The sequence below is a fragment of the Antennarius striatus genome, chromosome 11 (assembly GCF_040054535.1).
Source record: "Antennarius striatus isolate MH-2024 chromosome 11, ASM4005453v1, whole genome shotgun sequence".
In the NCBI taxonomy this organism is placed as follows: domain Eukaryota; kingdom Metazoa; phylum Chordata; class Actinopteri; order Lophiiformes; family Antennariidae; genus Antennarius; species Antennarius striatus.
The window spans coordinates 10,077,740-10,095,644 of NC_090786.1; the positions used below are offsets into that span (position 1 = coordinate 10,077,740).

Genomic DNA, 17,905 nt, shown 5'->3' on the forward strand with positions numbered 1-17,905 from the left:
ACTGGTTAATGGTATCCACGACTTCAAGAGAGAAATGTAATAACTAATAAGATAACCCTTTAGGAACTGATCTAAGGAAGATTTGAAGGAAGTTGCTCTTTTTATGCAGAGCGATTTAGCCATCACTTAAATTTAAAATATTTTCTGACAGATCCGGTTTCATTACTTTGCAAAAATATCTATAATCTGGAACAAATGTGTGTGAAAATTAGATTTAAACTAATACAGCATCACTGAACATGGTTAGGATGTCAATGATTTAACAACAAAGAAAAAGTGTACTCTGTAAAAATAGACTCTTTAATTCCTGTTTTATTTCAAACAACATTAGAAAGCAATGTTCCCAATATTAACACTAAGGTAATACTGCCATGGTAAAGGTAAATTCAATTCCTAGTCTGGGATCTTGGTGCATTACTGAAAGAGGCTGAATTTGCTTTTCTCAGGTACAGATCTAGGTCAAGTCAAGTCAACCTAAATGGCACAAAGTCCTGATCAGACAGTGATTATGCTATGTTGTTGGATAGTACAGGAGACTCATTCACATAATCATGCTCCCACTAAAACTCTAGTTTGCAAAATATAGCACAGTAAAGCCACTGTAATATCTCCATTTCCAGTCACTGTCCACCTAAGCAGGAAGCTTGAACAGCTGACACTCGGTCTCAAAGTCACAGCCCTCCAACAGCTCCCTGTAGTTCTCTCTGACGTCTTCATAGCGCGGCATGGAGCCACCCTGTCCAGTCATACCGGGAAAAGTCACAGGCTTTTCATTGAGCAGTGGCTGCAGTCTCAGGTCTCCTCCTCCGCAGTCGTACAGCACAAACACTAAGTTAGCTGCATAGGGTAACATGTGGCTGGTACGGAAAGAGCGTTGAGACTGTGTGGCGTAGTTGGTGGATGTCAGAACATCAGGGTCCTTGAAGAGACCCAATAGGGTGAGCAGTGGCAGGAGGGTCTCTGCATGGCCCACCTGGACCACCACAGCTTCAGTCACCTGCCTGCCTGACCTGACACACACACACATGCACACCCACACACACACACACACACACACACACAGAGACAGCAGACATTTGGTTAACTGGTTACTCAGACTGTCCGTTAAGGTTAATACTCCGGACAAGTTGCCAGTTATTTGCAGGCCACGTTAGTGAGGGATCCTAATCATATTCACATTTATGTTTAATTTAGAGTGAACAGTTCACCTGCATTGCGTGTTTTTGCTGTGGGAGGTAACTCTAGAACCTAGAGAGAACTCACACAGATATGAGGGAGAGCCTGCAAACAAATACAGTAAAGTCTATGGCCATCGTGCTGCAAGACAAAAGAGCTATACACTGCTCCACCCATGGGGGAAGAAACCTTAAACTACTAGTTTACACTCTAAACTAATAACACTAATAACACTAATAATAACTAATAACTAAAATCATAACTCTTGTACAAATCCTCTACGGGAAAGACAGTAAATTCCGCACACTGAAAGTCAAACTTAGTCATTACAACAATGTCAGGCAGTGGGTTCAGATATCTACAGAATAGTCCATTGAAAACAATGGCATGAATCCTAACGTCATTTCAACATTTTCGATTGTTTTTACGTTGTTGTTGTTGTTTTCAATATCAATGGGAAAAAAGTTCCTTAATGTTAGAGCCACTCTTACAAGATTACCACATGCCTGGATGATGATAATGCGTGTCACAGTTGACACAAGTCCAAACACCACAAAAAAGCTGATGAACAATATTATTTCTGAGTTGCCTCCCTGTGACAATCCATATTTAGGCATGTTATGTTAAGTAACCTCTGACTACCAGAAATATGAGAGGACTGGGTCTAGATATCCAGGGTAGATATCAGCTGTTGATATCAGCCGCAAGACAATCATGAAGGTACTCAGTGCAGAGAATCACATATATATTTAATTAATAATAATAAACATATAAATACACATTTAATAAAATTAACAAGACTGTTCTCACTTGTTGTCGTTAGCTGCATTTTCCAGTCGACTAAACAAATCATGAAAGAGGATGCAGCTGGACCTGCTGTTGATGGTGTGACCGTAGCCCCTTTTCCAGAACTGCTTCAAGTCATTAGCATACTCCAAAACCTGTTGGACAAGATAGAAAACCCTTCTGACTGTGTTGGGGGTGGTTAAGCAAGACTGTCAGCCTCTGAGATTGTGAAATGTATAGCTAACTTTCAATTACACAAAAGTTCCTGTCAGATGACATCAGAGTAAATGAGAATGGATGGGAGAGTGATGTCACAAAGTGGTGGAATTCTTTCCTACTACTGGGGCGACAACATTTCTGTTATCTTTGTGTAAATATGCATTCTCCTCTCACTGACTCTAATGACTTTTTTCTTATTGAGTAAGTGATGGAAACATGTATTATAAGCTAGAAAAAGGTCCATGACTTCCAATCTAAAAGTTAAATTTATGATCTATGGTTAAAATATCTTTCTATCAGGGTGGGAAATTGCCTTCAGCTCATTCATGACACAGAAATGAAGATTTTTTTTGTTTGTTTCATGCAGTATTTGCATGTTCATGTTCTATTGCTCTAGTGACTCAGTAATTCCTTCCAGATCTCTCAGGCTCGACCTGACTGAAAAGAGGATGGGATGTTTCTTCGCCATCTTTATTCTTTGTCAAAAGTGGAATCAGTCTCTTTTGGGATTGCTTGCCATTTACATAATCCTGTTTATTTAAGGATTATGTAAATTATGTAACGTTTAGGAGATTGCAATAGAAAGGAATGTAAAAAAGTTAAATACCAACCCAAGCTGACCAAGCTGCTGACCAAAATTTAAGCCACTGAGATGTCTGAAGACACTCAGTGCCACCATGAAGATTAGCCTGTATACTGTCAAAGATTTACTCAGACATTTGATCACGGACGCAAGTTAAAACACTAAGTCACCAGGTCAGTACCTGTGCGTCCACCTCGTCAAAGAGCCGGCACCAGGGAGAGTTCACGGTCTTGATGGCAAACTCATACGCACACAGGTAAAATGCAGCTTCTGTCATTTCTAGAAAGATAAAGGTTAGAATAAAACTTAATGAGTCTTCAAGTCAAACACAGACACCAAACACACCAAAATATCTCTACCTACAATACTATAATCAAATTAATTCATGAGCATTATTGTAAGGGGTTTTTCAGTAATGAACCTTGGAACCAGATTAATCTGTGACATGTTTGATTTACTATGACAGAATTTTTTTGATATATGTATATCCTGACAGTGCCACAAGTGTGAATTTGAGATGTCACAAATTCCACTGTTCTTAGCTTTTGGTCGATGGATTTCACTGCTCTGACCGGTTTTATTTCACTGCTCTGACCGGTTTCAGGTCTGTACAATTGTCCTTAAAGGGCGTTCAGACCTGTTGTGTTCTCTTGGGAAAAAAATGCACTCGAGGATTGTTTCTGTGCCTGTAGATGTATCACTTTTCTATTGAGAAAACTGGCCTCAACAGTTGGGCATTATAGATGGGGATGAAAACTACTCAGCACAACACCAGAATGGAAGTATCATCCGTGGCAGACTGACGGCCAGCAGCAGAGAACCACGACCAACAAACAGGTCTACAACATATCACAATAACATGGCTACACTGCAGGTGAATAACTCTTATCATGGTATCATCTCATCATCTTATCATTATCATCTCCGTACCTGTTTGTGGGTGGGAGATATTAAGCAGAAAGTAAATATTTTGTCCTCAAAGGAAAAATGGTTCAATCAGTGACTCTGACCACCTTCAGTGATGCTGTGATACGGGACTCTGAGGCGGTCTGCGATCTTCTCCTGGACCCTCCTCATCTCTGGCCCCTGCTTGAACCTGTCCATCTCTAGCAGAGCTGAGGGGTTGTTATCAACTTCCTCCACAAACTTGGTGCACTGGTCAAAAAACCTCATCAGTGCATCATTCACCGCATGATCAAACTCCTTATCTGTGAAGGAAAAAGCAACGAGTGTGAAATGAAACCATGTAACAGTGGATCACAAAAAGCTTCATGACGATCTCACCTGAGATGGCCCACAGCTCTGTGAGTCCTGCGATGAAGGACAGTGTGCTGTTGACACACCTGTGCTTTGAGCTGGTTATAAACTTGATGAATCCACCCCGGAGCTTCTCCTCTGAAATCAGAGAGGGGAACAGCTTTGACAGCCTGATGGCCAAATGTTTGAGGTCGTTGACACCTTTGTGCACCAGGCGGCCATCCATGTCCTCCGTGTACCACATAGTCCACTGGGTCTGGATCTCTTGCAGCCAGCTCTCCCCACCCGAGGCGCTACTTTTCACCAGATCATACAGTTTTCGCATCTTCTTGATGTTTTTGATCGTCGGGTATCTTGTGCCGTGCCTTATGATGGCAGTCAGATGAATTTCACGACATTGAGCAGATGGAGGCTGTAAAATCGACCGATTAACAGCAAGTATGTCCTCAATGAGATACGGGTTCACTTCCTCGTATCTCCCTTTCGTAGTGAAATATTTGGCGATTGCCGGAATATTTGGATCCGCATCATTCCAAAAACAGCCGCAAAACCCGAGGACAGTGATAAATGGGACAATAATTTCCAGATTTTTCATCGGCATGTTGCAGCGTGGAGCCTAGTATGCGTGACCCCCATCTAGCAGCCAGCTCTTCGTGACGTCATTGTCCAGAGCCGGACAAATAATTTATGGGGCCCCAAGCTTTAAAATAAGGCAAATTACGGATGCCCTGAGGGGGGACCTTCTTTAAATCTTTTGTGCACAACTTTAATTCCTATGTTCACTTTATCATGAATTACACGGACGTAAGTTAATAACTTACTAATGTACCAGTTGTTATCAGAACAAATCCCCAGCTCAGACTGTATTGATTTGCGGCACAGGTTTGAAGAAGCCACTCACGTTTATTTTGCATTTTCTTACTTACATAATAGTATTATTCATTTATTAAATTACTTTCTATTTCATTTTTCTCTCTACTAACTTCATCCAGCAATATCAATATACATTTTTAATTCAGGCTTTCACAAAATACTTTAGAGAATTTTGATTCAAGTATCAAATAGCGAACCATGTCAAGCAAAAAAATATAAAATTGTATTCAGCCAGTTTCATTTTTGACGGGCATATATTTTTCTTTAAACTAAAACTCGAGAAACATTAACATCAAGTACATGTCCTGCATCAGCAGGAAGCTTGAACAGCTGACACTCGGTCTCAAAGTCACAGCCCTCCAACAGCTCCCTGTAGTTCTCTCTGACGTCTTCATAGCGCGCCATGGAGCCACCCTGTCCAGTCATACCGGGAAAAGTCACAGGCTTTTCATTGAGCAGTGGCTGCAGTCTCAGGTCTCCTCCTCCGCAGTTGTACAGCACAAACACTAAGTTAGCTGCAAAGGGTAACATGTGGCTGGTACGGAAAGAGCGTTGAGACTGTGTGGCGTAGTTGGTGGATGTCAGAACATCAGGGTCCTTGAAGAGACCCAATAGGGTGAGCAGTGGCAGGAGGGTGTCGGCATGGCCCACCTGGACCACCACAGCTTCAGTCACCTGCTGGCCTGACCTGACACCCACACCAACCAACACACCCACACACACACACAAACACACACCCACACACACACAAACACACACCCACACACACACACACACACACACACACACACACACACACACACACACACACACACACACACACACACACACACACACACACACACACGGTGTTAAACATGTTTCTGATTTAACATTGAAGGACCTGTCTTACCGAAATTGACCTCACCAAGGGCTATGACCCATTTTCAATTTAATCTGCTTAACTTTAAAAAAATATATTTTATTAATCCAAATGGAAAAGCTTTTAAACTTGTAATTACATCAAATCAAACAAAACTGAAGGACAAACAGATAAAGCCAGTGACACCGGTGACAGTTTAATTTACTTAAATGAAGTATGCTTATTTGGACTACAGGTCATTTTACAGGTCCACCTACTTGTTCTGGATGGCAGCCCTGTTCATTCGACTAAAAACATCATGAAAGAGAATGCAGCTCGACTTGCTATTGATGTCATAACCATAGCCTCTTTTCCAGAATTCACTCAGGTCACTTGTGTACTCCATAATCTGTTGATGCAAATACAAGAAGTTTGTTTGTGCGCTTTTCAAGCAAACTGAGTATCAGGTCACTTTGTAACTGGAGACATAAAAACCCCTTCCTTTTACATATAACGTTAGAACATGAAGGGTGTAGGGCAACTGGAGTAGACTATTCATCCTTTCTGTCTGTCTGTCTGTCTGTCTGTCTGTCTGTCTGTCTGTCTGTCTGTCTGTCTGTCTGTCTGTCTGTCTGTCTGTCTGTCTATTTGTCTATCTATCTATCTATCTATCTATCTATCTATCTATCTATCTATCTATCTATCTATCTATCTATCTATCTATCTATCTATCTATCTATCTATCTATCTATCTATCTATCTATCTATCTATCTATCTATGTCAGGTTGGTACCTTGGAACAAGCAGCAGAGTTGTATCTGCCAATCCTGACCAACATCCAACCACATTACATAAGAGATTTACTGACCCCCAGCCAACAAATCTCTTGTGTAATTTAGACAAGGCCATTTAAAGGTGGAAACCGATTAGCAGAATTCTAAAATTGTTGCAAAAATAAGCAGTCAACGTGAGTTGGCTACAACTGGTGTACTGTGCTTGTATGTTGTGGTTCCAATGTGCAGCAGAAATAGTTAGAGCTGTTAAAGGCAACTCTGAGTGCTAGCAGTTTTAGGTAAATGAGATTGTTCAACCTGTGTAAATGAAATCACTAACTTTGCACAAATCCAGGCAAAAAAAAATCTCTCTTTTTTTTTTTTTAGCTTCAAGAAACAAGATTAGACAACATTCTTAACAGGAGTCTCAGTGGTTTAAGATGAGCTGGCTGAGAGGGAGCTGACATTGTATATAAATTATAATGATTAATAAAGAATTATCTAAATGATGAATAGTTTATAAATGATTTTTTTTTTCTATTGGACAAGTACGAGCAATGAGCGCAGGAACTGCAGGGCAATGGCCTTAAGTCCACTTTGAGGTTTACTGCTTTAACATGTTAGGGATTTAGTGTGACAACCCCTTTTTTTCCCCTTACTTCATGGTTTGCACTGTTGGACTACTTGCATGGGTTTCCAGCGTGTACGCTGACTATTTATATATAGTTAGGTTAATATCCAGTAAGTGTTCATGACCAAGGCACCGTCTAAAATCTGGAGTTAGTGTACAGGTAGCATGTAGTGGCTGCACAGGGATGATGTAAGAATGAGCATCACTATAATAACTTTGTTGTATGTGACTTTCTTCTTCCCCTTATGTTATATACACACAGCAATACAGAATGCTCCTTAACAATGCTTAGACTTACATAAAATTTTATCAGAAAAGGGAAAATAAAAGAGCATTAATAAAAACAGCCACAACTGAACCACTACAGGTTTCACAGCATCTGAGAAGACGGAACATTTTAAATTACAGTATTTTCCGCATTATAAGGCGCACCTAAAAACCTTTCATTTTCTCAAAAACCGAAAGTGCAACCTTATAATCCAGTGGGCCTTATTTGTGAAAAAAGGTTCGAAATAGGCCATTCATTGAAGGCGTGCCTGATAGTCCAGTGCACCTTATTGTGTGGAAAATACTTTAGTCTGCCTGTCTCCACTAAGGCAAGTCTCCATTACCATAAGAAGGTCCAGACTAATAGAAATGATTCCATTATTAATTATAAATGAATTAAGAGGTTCATTTGATGCTACCTTCCCACTCAATCCACAAGACTAATCACTGATTGCTCCTACCTTTGCGTCATCCTCGTCAAACAGCTGACACCAGGGGGAATTCACGGCCTTGATTACAAACTCAAACGCGCACAAGTAAAATGCTGCCTCAGCCATGTCTGCAGGGGAGAGGTTGATGGAAAGTGTTTAGTAGTACGACTGCACAAAAATTAAGTAATTTTAAAATAACAAAAAAACAACAACATAATATCGGAAAACAGTTATTCTTGCTATTTATACGATAAGTCAAAGTCTTGTTCTAACCTTAAACCTTAACCTAAATAGGAAATCGGTACATAAATCATTAAATGAATTGGAAAGTTTATTACAACCTGATGAAGTTGACGAACCACTTTTAAATGATAAAACAGCGCCACCCAGTGGATATTTACGAGAATACGGATGAGGGGTGAATTCTTGTACAGTACTTTGACATGACGTAATTAAATAATCTGAAGAAAACAGCATGTATTTCCAGCAGGGCATTAATGACAGGTTTTTCAAGTTAAAGGCGTGGAATTCTAATGATTAACATACTTTAGACATCATTTGTTATAAGTGACATTAAAAAATATATGGCTGTTTATTCCTACAGATTGTCTTGTATATGTACACATCCAGACACTTGTTCTGGAAGTGGGGATTTTAATTTCCCTTTTTGATTTGGTATCATTGACTGGTTATTAACATTCACCCCTCACAGCTTGAAGATCCTACGTTTAACTTGACTTGACTTTTGTGCATATGCATCGGTTCGATTCAGGATTCCATAAACATATGATATTAGTGACTCTGAATTAGACAAATTCATAAAATACAGTTAAAAATTTTAAAATGTCAACTGTGAATGTTTTAATTATTTTGCTCCATCATGGCTTCTTCCTTTAGTATTGAGCTACAGGACAGAACATTCAGAGACAGACTATATAACAGAAGCATGCAGATGAGACCATGTGTGAGATTGAATGGTACTCTGAGGCGGTCTGCGATCTTCTCCTGGACCCTTCTCATCTCTGGTCCCCGCTTGAACTTGTCCATCTCTAGCAGAGCTGAGGGGTTGTTATTAACCTCCTCCACAAGTCTGGCGCATTGTTCAAAAAACCTCATCAGTGCATCATTCACCGAATAATCAAACTCCTTATCTGTGAAGGAAAAAACAACATATAATAAAATGAAACCATGTAACAGTGGATCACAAAAAGCTTCATGACGATCTCACCTGAGATGGCCCACAGCTCTGTGAGTCCTGCGATGAAGGACAGTGTGCTGTTGACACACCTGTGCTTTGAGCTGGTTATAAACTTGATGAATCCACCCCGGAGCTTCTCCTCTGAAATCAGAGAGGGGAACAGCTTTGACAGCCTGATGGCCAAATGTTTGAGGTCGTTGACACCTTTGTGCACCAGGCGGCCATCCATGTCCTCCGTGTACCACATAGTCCACTGGGTCTGGATCTCTTGCAGCCAGCTGTCTTTGCTTGAGGCATTGTGCAGGACAATATTGTAGAGCTGCTGCATCTTCTTGATGATTTTGCTCGTCGGGTATCTTGTGCCGTGCCTTATGATGGCAGTCAGATGGATTTCACGGCATTGAGCAGATGGAGGCTGTAAAATTGACCGATTAACAGCAAGTATGTCCTCTTTCAGATATGGGTTCACTTCCTCATAACTCCGTTTTGTGTTGAAATATTCAGCGAGTGCTGGTATTGTTGGATTCTCCTGAGTACGCGCACAATTTAGTAACCAGCAAGAAAGTAAGAGGAAATGACAGATAATTAATTTTCTAAAAAACTGCTTAACGCACAAGCAAAGAGCCTGTTGGATGTCAGCTGTGTCCATAACTGAACATTTGTGTTGAAAGTCAGACTGAGCAGAGTCTAATCCAGTTTGTTTACTTAAATTTCCTCACAACATGACCTGATACGTAAACTTTTTGAGTTTTCTATTGATAGGAAATTTCAGAAAACAGAACAGAATCTATAATATTTTTTTCTTACACTAGCAGGTATATGATCACATCAAGTTACACAAAAACCTTCCTCATATTCCTTGGAAGTTTCACCGATGTGCAACATGAAATGCATTTTTTGTTCAAATATGCTTTAAGTCAAAACATAGAGTAAACTGGAGAAATTCTATCTTAGGGGCACTTTCCTTTGGTCGGTTTTATTTTAAGACCTTAGACTTCATATTTAACTCAACTGTTTACCCACTGTTTAAAAACCCCCAAAAGATTACATATGATTTCAATATTTTTAGTGATTTTGAACTGACATATCAACATACAGGTTTGATGTCACGCTTACATTATGAGATTTTTTTAAAATTGCAACTGAAAATGAATTATAGCACTCTAATTTAAAAATTATCTTACATAATGTCATAAACTGGTAGATATTTACCTGAAAATTCATAACTGAGAAAACCACATGAATTGATTTCAAAATAGATCAGTCATACGTTGTTTTTTTGATACAACTTAAGTAATTGTATTTCTCTCTTTCACTGTATATCTAACATAGGACAGGCTTTTGTGAAAGTTCTTAGCATGTGATATTTGGTTTTATTTTTGATAATAGTATTGAGCTGAGAAGAAAGAGGTAGATAGGGAAATAACTGTGAAGCTAACCTATCATAAAAACAGCATAAACATCAGGGAGACAACAACATCAAAAAGAACAGGACGGATATTGCCAGGACTGTTGCACTGGTATGCATGAGAATAATGACAGCAGCTGTTTTGGGTTGGCCAGAGTGATAGCTATGACCTATTGTATACACAAACCTGTAGGCTTGGTTTAGTCAGAGTGTGAATCACTTCCACAGACTCAGACGCAATTTCAGACAGTTCTGACTAAGTGGATTGCCAGGGAATTACATCATGGAAGGTTGTGTCAGTCAATGACGACTGATTTTTTTTTGCTTTGCAACCAAAGCTTTTTTGTTCAGCTGGTTTCCCATTTAGTTCTCTCAGTTTTGATTCATTTTTGTTTCTCTGTTGTTATCCTCAATTAGATTTGTTTATTTGATTTCATACATGAGGTTTGAGTTTTGGCATTGTCTTCTCTGGAATTCATATAATAAAATATGGACTCTACATGGTCCTTACATGAAGGTGGGACCCGTGCAAAGGTCAGTCATTTCAATACCGTATTAATAAAAAACAGATACTTTAAGGGTGTCAAACTCATTTTCACCTAAGGCCACATCAGCATAATGTCTGTCCTCAAAGGGCCAGATGATACTTATAAATGTAATTAAATGTAACTCAATGTAATTCAAATTAAATGTAACTACTCCTTAATGTTAAATAACTCTGAATTTATTACTTATTTAAGTTACAAACATTACAGTTGGACAGAAAAAAAAAATTTGTTTGTTTCTTTCTCTGTTAGAAATGTGTTAGGTTATGAAAACCACATAAGTCCATCAATCAAGAGTCAAACTATCAAAGTGAATTAAGAACAATAATATCAAACACAGACCAAAAGCATGCACTTCAGGTTGATTGGCTGGTCCCAAATTGACCGTAGGAGTGAGTGTGTGTTTGTTTCTATGTGGCTCCGCGGTACACTGGCGTCGTGCCTGGAGTGTCCCCCGCCTCACGCCCTGAGACTGCCAGGATAGGCACTGGCTACCCCGCGACCTGTGTTAGCGGATTAAGCGGGTTGGAAGATGAATGAATGAACATCAAACACAGACCAAAAGCATGCGCTTCAGGTTGATTGGCTGGTCCCAAATTGACCGTAGGAGTGAGTGTGTGTGTCAATGATTGTTTGTTTCTACTGTATGTGGCTCCGCGGTACACTGGCGTCATGCCCGGAGTGTCCCCCGCCTCACGCCCTGAGACTGCCGGGATAGGCACCGGCTCCCCCGTGACCTGCGTTAGCGGATTAAGCGGGTTAGAAGATGAATGAATGAACATCAAACACAGACGACACGGTGGTACAGTGGGTAGCACTTGATTACTGTATTGTGATAAATGTAGTTTTGCTCAAAACAGCTATTTGATCCATTTTTCTTCAGACACTCTGACCTTTATACTCTCGCGGGCCACATAAAATGATGTGGGGGGGCTATATTTGGCCCCGGGCCTTGAGTTTGACACATGTGCTTAAGGTGATTAATTGCAAAGCTGACTGAAGCTCATATTCAATTTTTTAGTTGATCAAAACTGTCTCATGAATCAAAAATAATGCCTTTTTGGTGTAAACTTTCATAATACATGACCTGTGCTTGGTTGTAAGAACTATACAGTATTTTCTGTAGCCAGACAGTGAATTATGGCCTTCACAGCAAAGAGACCATTTCTTAAACAGATTATGTCCTGTGCCAGTTAAGGATGATTAGATTAAGTTTTCCACTGAGACAATAAATGTCAGACTAAACAGAACAAAAGAAACTGTCCTCCCTGGGTAGATATTGAGATTTGCCGCTAGATTACCTACTCAAGACACTTAAAAGCAGTGTGAAAGACGATCAGAACAACGACAATATGCATTAAAATGTATTTTCTAATCCTGAAGGTTAGAAATACATTTTCATCAGACATATACAAAACAATTCCCTTAAGTTTCCTAAACTAGTGATTTATTAAACTATAACAAAAGATAAATGATGAAGACTTTGTGTATGAAAGTCGCCCTCTTGTCTTTAGAACAGTACCATTGAAACTAACAGACACCGTCGACCCTAACCAGCAGATGGCTACCTTCAGTGAAATTTCCTACGCTGTTCCAACGCTGCATTTTTTGCGTGTATCACTGTTGTTGCATTCAAGTGCTCCTCTTGTGCCCCAGATAAACATATCACGTATTTACGTAAATGCATAAACCAAAAATAAAATCCAACATTCAATTTGTTTCAGGATACGCATTTTAACATAATATGTTTATGATTGATGAAAAACATGCTACCGCCGTGAATCACTTTTAAGTTCGTGGTTTGATGTGCTTGAATTGGTAATTTCTGATTGTCCCTTAAGGAAGCACGGATGACGGCTTGAAGGGAACTCCCTGTTTCTCCAGTAACAAACCAAACGGTTTACCCAAGACAAGCGGCATACGGTCGCGAAGGGATTCGTACCACATTGCGGTGAAGCCACTAATTTGGAACAGAAGCCGCTCAACAATTTGGAAACAAGGTAAAAATCATAATCCACGTTTCCATAATTATCTTGTTTTGAAATAAACCCAGGTAACCACTCAGCCATGTGTGAGGTTTGTCACTTGACACACTGCCTCCAAGTCGTGTCAAGGTAAGTGGACTGTTACTTTACGTGTTGTGCTGTCACGGAGTCTTAGTTAAAATGTCTTCTATCATAAGATAAGCCACGGTTTTTGGGTTACGTAACAGAACACTTCTTACTTCTTGATGGCCAAACACGTTAGCTAACTACTGTACTCTTGCTTACTAGCCTTGCGTTTAAACATTTACCCACTTGTCGAGAAAATATCTGCGGTCGTCTTAAATCAAGATATGTTGTGATTTTCGAAGAACGTAACTTTTGATTTGGTTCGTATTGTGTGATTTGTAGGCACACCTAAAATGTTTGACTTGTTAATATGCTGGTCTTGGTTACAGATAGACACCATTAAGGTCTCTACAACATCCACAACAATATAGCTAACCGTTACACGAAATCGCGCTATGAATCCAGGACCCCAGTGTTTGCTGTATTCTAGCTAGCAAGCTAGCTAGCTAAAATATAAGATGCCAGCTTTCCCGTCTATTTTTAGTTGGTCAGACTATAAGCTCTTAAGCCACAGTTTACAGTGGTGGCCAAGGCCTTATTGTGAATATAATCAATGTTTCAACACATTAAACCACCTGTGTCAGCCACGATTTTTATGTAACACTATTTCACAGGTGTGTCGATTCACATTGCATTCAATGCTGATCGCTTAATGTATTCTCAGGTCTTTCTTTCTCTGCTAATATTAACTCGGCCGAACATTTGTTTCGATTCCTGCCTGCGTTTTTTTTTCTTTTCTTTTTGCCTGTTTTAAAATCGAGGCATATCTTTAGCCTCTGTTATTCACAAATTAGGCGGAAGGTTTGGCCTTATTTTGAACGACGGATTCTTTATAAATAATCTGCACGCACGTTTAGTTTTTGGAAATGACAGAACAAACGTGATCGCAGAGGAGGTGACACAGTTGTGCAGTTAGAAAAAGAGACTCACGCACAGTTAGCTGCAGGAGGATCTATTCATGACAGTGGAACTAACATCCGGTCAGGCCACAATATAATTATGGGCAGGCAGAAAAGTGATTTGAAATGAACAGTGAGATGTCTGTGTAACCAATCTGACGAGAAAGCAAATTTTTAGAGAACTAAACAGTATGAGTGGAATGATTGTCTGACAGCAAGTCAATGGGGTTTATTGTTGCTTCTACATCCAGCACAGTTGCATTGAAATCTTCACTGCCAAAGCAAAGCATGTAATATTACCAACAACTGAAAACAATGAGTTATCTGTAGGTGCAGCTATGATTCAGCATTGGAAAAGAGTCAGCCAGCTGTAAAACAGACTGAACAATGCAAACGAAAGTCATTAACTTCCTCTTTCTGGTAAAAGGTGGGTTCATATTCTTTGCTATTAAATTTAGTTTTGCTATTAAATGAGTACTGTGCATCACTTCAAAAATGATGGGTGTAAAACTGCTGTCAGTGCTGTTTGTTGCTTGAAGATTATTTAATTAAATTTCCTAAAAACCTTTACTGAATTAATTACAGTGATGGGCAATTTTGTTGAATAAAAACAACATAGCATCAACAGACTAAATGGTCAGTGTGGTTGAAGAGCTCGTACTGTAAAACGTTCCCCTGCAAACTGGTGTTGATGACTTTGTTGGTGGTGGTTGCATTTATTTTCAGCCCATGTTGGTTTCAGCTTTTGCAAATGACTGATATACATTTTGAGTGAGAATGGGGGGAAATGGAGAGCACCAGAAAAGCAGAAGGGATGCAGATATTTAGAAGAAAGGAGGATGGCAGATTAGTCAGACAATAACTTTGCATGGAGGAAAGATGGTAACAGATGAGTTTTGAGAGTAACTTAAAGTATGCAGGGAAAGAATAACTGCAAAGTAGAATTGTACTTTTTTATGAGCTGCAGTGTATTGAAAGTGTTTGTATTAACTAAATCTATATATATATATATTTTTTGTTTCTATTTGAATATAATTCTGGGGTAGGTTTAGTTAGATGACAGTAATGATACAGATTGCTCTCAAAATGTAAAGAACTCCATGATGCCCTACTTCTCCCAACATTTTAGTAAAATAAGTTATTTAAATGACTGTTAATAGTTAAATAGTGTTTTGACATTCTAAATTTGGTGCAACTGTGCATGCTCAGTTGCAAATGTATGTATCTCCTCCTCTCCAGTCTATATGGCTTTCAGTATTGAAAGCAAAGCTAAAAACAAAAAGACTAGCCATTCATTCAGTTTTCATCATGGGTTTGTCTATTGTAAAACAATTCAGTTGCTTCAGTCTTGTTTCATGAAGCATGGAGTTTTGCCTCCCTTCACATGGTGACCCAGTTTAATGTGATCCTCAGTACATCAGAGAGGGACTGTTACTGTAGTTTTATGTCATCTTATTTGACTGGGATTAATATGAATGAATCAGGAAAGTATGCATCAAAAGATCTATACACAGTATGATGCAGATAAACAATTAATATAAAGACAAAGATTGGTAACAAGGTTAGGGAGTTGGGCTGGTCGTAAGGGATTTTGTGTACTGCAAGCTATCCAGTTTTTCTATGTGACGCTGATGGCTTACCTGTTCAAGTACCTTACCTGAGCCAGGTATTCTCTTGTCTTGACTTGTTTTAAGTACATTTTGCCTTCTCCTGCATTCCTTAGTCATACCCACTGATTATCAATGTAACTGACACTGAAAATACACCATATTCACCTTAAATGCTACATGTAGTTTGTTTTAATGATTACTCGAACTAAAAACACCATGTTTTTTTTTCCTTTTAGCCTACTTTGGTGGCTGTTGACAGATCTTTTGGCCTGTGCAAATAAAGTCTGAAACACATGTTTTTGTTTGTGAAACAGAAAGTTAGAGGGATCTTAAAAAAATAGAACTGTAATATGTAACAGGCAATGTTGATGTGATGACATTTTGCTCATTCAATTTAAAATTTGTATTGTGCATAATGATACAGCCAAGTAATGGTTTGCGGAATTTATTGTTTCATCAACTGTTACTGGTCCAGTGTGTGCTAGTAAAACATTGTGTGCATCTTCGAATATTTTAATTTGGTAATCATTTTATGCTTGAAATGCATGCACAGTAGCAATGTGTGTATCTGCTCTTCTCCAGCCAAATGACTCGGCATTTAATGCAAAGCTAGACTATAAGGCTGGTGTATAATTGCCCTGGCCTATTTGTTTGTAGTCTATGATGTTGCCATTGTAGTACAAGTCACTAGCCATTAATCATTTAATTTTCAGCATTGGTTTTTCATCTAAAGTCATTACGTATCCGTTAATCTCTCAGACCTTGCAGTTTGGGTACCCTTTTAGTGTAACCTTTTGTGAAGTAATAAATGTTGTCTGCACCACATGGAAAGTTGCTTGAAAAGGTCCTGAGTGACTAAAAGCCACAGGTGGTTTCCTTATTAGCAGATGACACCTAGGACCAGGATGTTTGCTGTGGCTTTCATTTGAGCTCTCATGAGAGCTCAGATGAAGGCGTCATCCATGTCTTACAGTCTGCTTTATCATTACCCTTGATAAGACAATCCTGCTTTATTTAATAAGGGACTGACTTGACATGTTTTTCTGTGATGGTGAGATTAATGAGGTCTGCTTGAAGAAGCACAGTGGGAAGTATGTTTATGTGACATGGTAGATCACATCTATTTGTTACTCTGAGATAATGTAAAGAGAGATTAGCATAATTGTTCTGTTACGTAATCAGATATTAGAATGGTGCTTTTGTAACATTGTAGCACAGAAGTGAGGAAGTTGCCTGTGTATAATTTAATCATATTTATAGTTTTGATTACATGGGGGTCTAGGTGCTGCATAGTCATTTGGATGAAACTGAAAATTGGTCGTTGCAGTATAACTCTGGTAATACATGTATTATTAAACGAACATGCTGCATGTTAAAATCTGCAATGTTTTAACTCATCTCAGTTTAAGCAAATTTTCATAAAAAACATTCACAAGAACAGTCAGTATGAGAATCAAAAATTCTATTATGATGAGTTTAAAGGTGCATAATATATGAACCCGATTCTGCCTGCATAAGCAACATCTGAGGTTAGGTAATTACTGGACTGTGTACAATGGTTACCCAGTTGTTAAAACTTAACTACTGAATACTCAAAACTTAAGTGAGATAATAAATGAGAGGTAGTTTGGAAGCTTCAACAGTAGAGCTTTATAAATCAGTAACATGAGATCTCCATTTAATCTCGACTATAAGGAAATCCTTCCAACAAAGTCATATACATTAGAGAACAATGATGAGTAGGACGTTTGTCACTTGCAGTAGAGCTTGATTGATTGTAATACAAAGGGTTTAACTGCTGAAGTGGTGGTGGAGCAGCATGATAATACAAAACAGTTCCACAGTCAAGAATGAATGTAAAATGTAAATGAATGTAAAATTTGAATGTAAAATATAGTTTGGTGTCAAGCCAAATTTTTTAGATAACTCTGCTAGTGTGATAAGAGTATCATTTAAAGTTTGAAAGGCATAATCGGTTTTAGTAGTTAAAGAATAGAATAATGTGTCACTTGTTTTGCCTCCTGTGTTAAAAGTTAGACTGCAATTAATAAGGAATACTTAATAAAAATAAACCAGGGCAGGGGTCTGGGTTGAGTAAACTTAATAAAATCTTGTTTTTTATATATCGAGTCAAAAGCAGCAAGGAAACACCCAAGGGACAATCCATTTCCAAAGATAACCAGTATTATGACCTGTATAACAACCACACTCATGTGGTTTGGTATATTTAGTGAGTCAATAAAGGAGCATAGCTGTTAAGTAAACAATGATTCTAGTAGCATTGCCTAGAAACGAAG

General features: G+C 38.9%; 3 protein-coding genes across 3 annotated transcripts in view; 1 reads left to right on the plus strand and 2 right to left on the minus strand.

The window, feature by feature from the left end:
• Positions 1–301: 301 nt before the first annotated feature.
• LOC137603473 (multiple inositol polyphosphate phosphatase 1-like) lies at positions 302–4,763 on the minus strand. Its single transcript, XM_068326980.1, has 5 exons — positions 4,049–4,763; positions 3,778–3,972; positions 2,946–3,043; positions 1,987–2,117; positions 302–1,010 (listed from the first exon to the last, which is right to left on the minus strand). Exons 1-5 carry the CDS (start codon positions 4,620–4,622, stop codon positions 632–634), a joined length of 1,377 nt encoding a protein of 458 aa, XP_068183081.1. The 5' UTR covers positions 4,623–4,763; the 3' UTR covers positions 302–631.
• A 124-nt stretch (positions 4,764–4,887) lies between these two features.
• On the minus strand, positions 4,888–9,699 carry LOC137603472 (multiple inositol polyphosphate phosphatase 1-like). The gene is made up of 5 exons (XM_068326979.1): positions 9,066–9,699; positions 8,797–8,988; positions 7,868–7,965; positions 6,014–6,144; positions 4,888–5,582 (listed from the first exon to the last, which is right to left on the minus strand). The coding sequence occupies exons 1-5, from the start codon at positions 9,682–9,684 to the stop codon at positions 5,159–5,161; spliced, it is 1,464 nt and encodes a 487-aa protein (XP_068183080.1). The 5' UTR covers positions 9,685–9,699; the 3' UTR covers positions 4,888–5,158.
• Positions 9,341–17,905, plus strand: part of sgms1a (sphingomyelin synthase 1a) — a 30,109-nt gene continuing 21,544 nt past the window's right edge. Inside the window, exons 1-2 of the mRNA XM_068326982.1 lie at positions 9,341–9,476; positions 12,830–12,988. The gene's annotated coding sequence lies outside the window, so the exon portion shown is untranslated. The remainder of the gene's footprint in view (positions 9,477–12,829; positions 12,989–17,905) is intronic.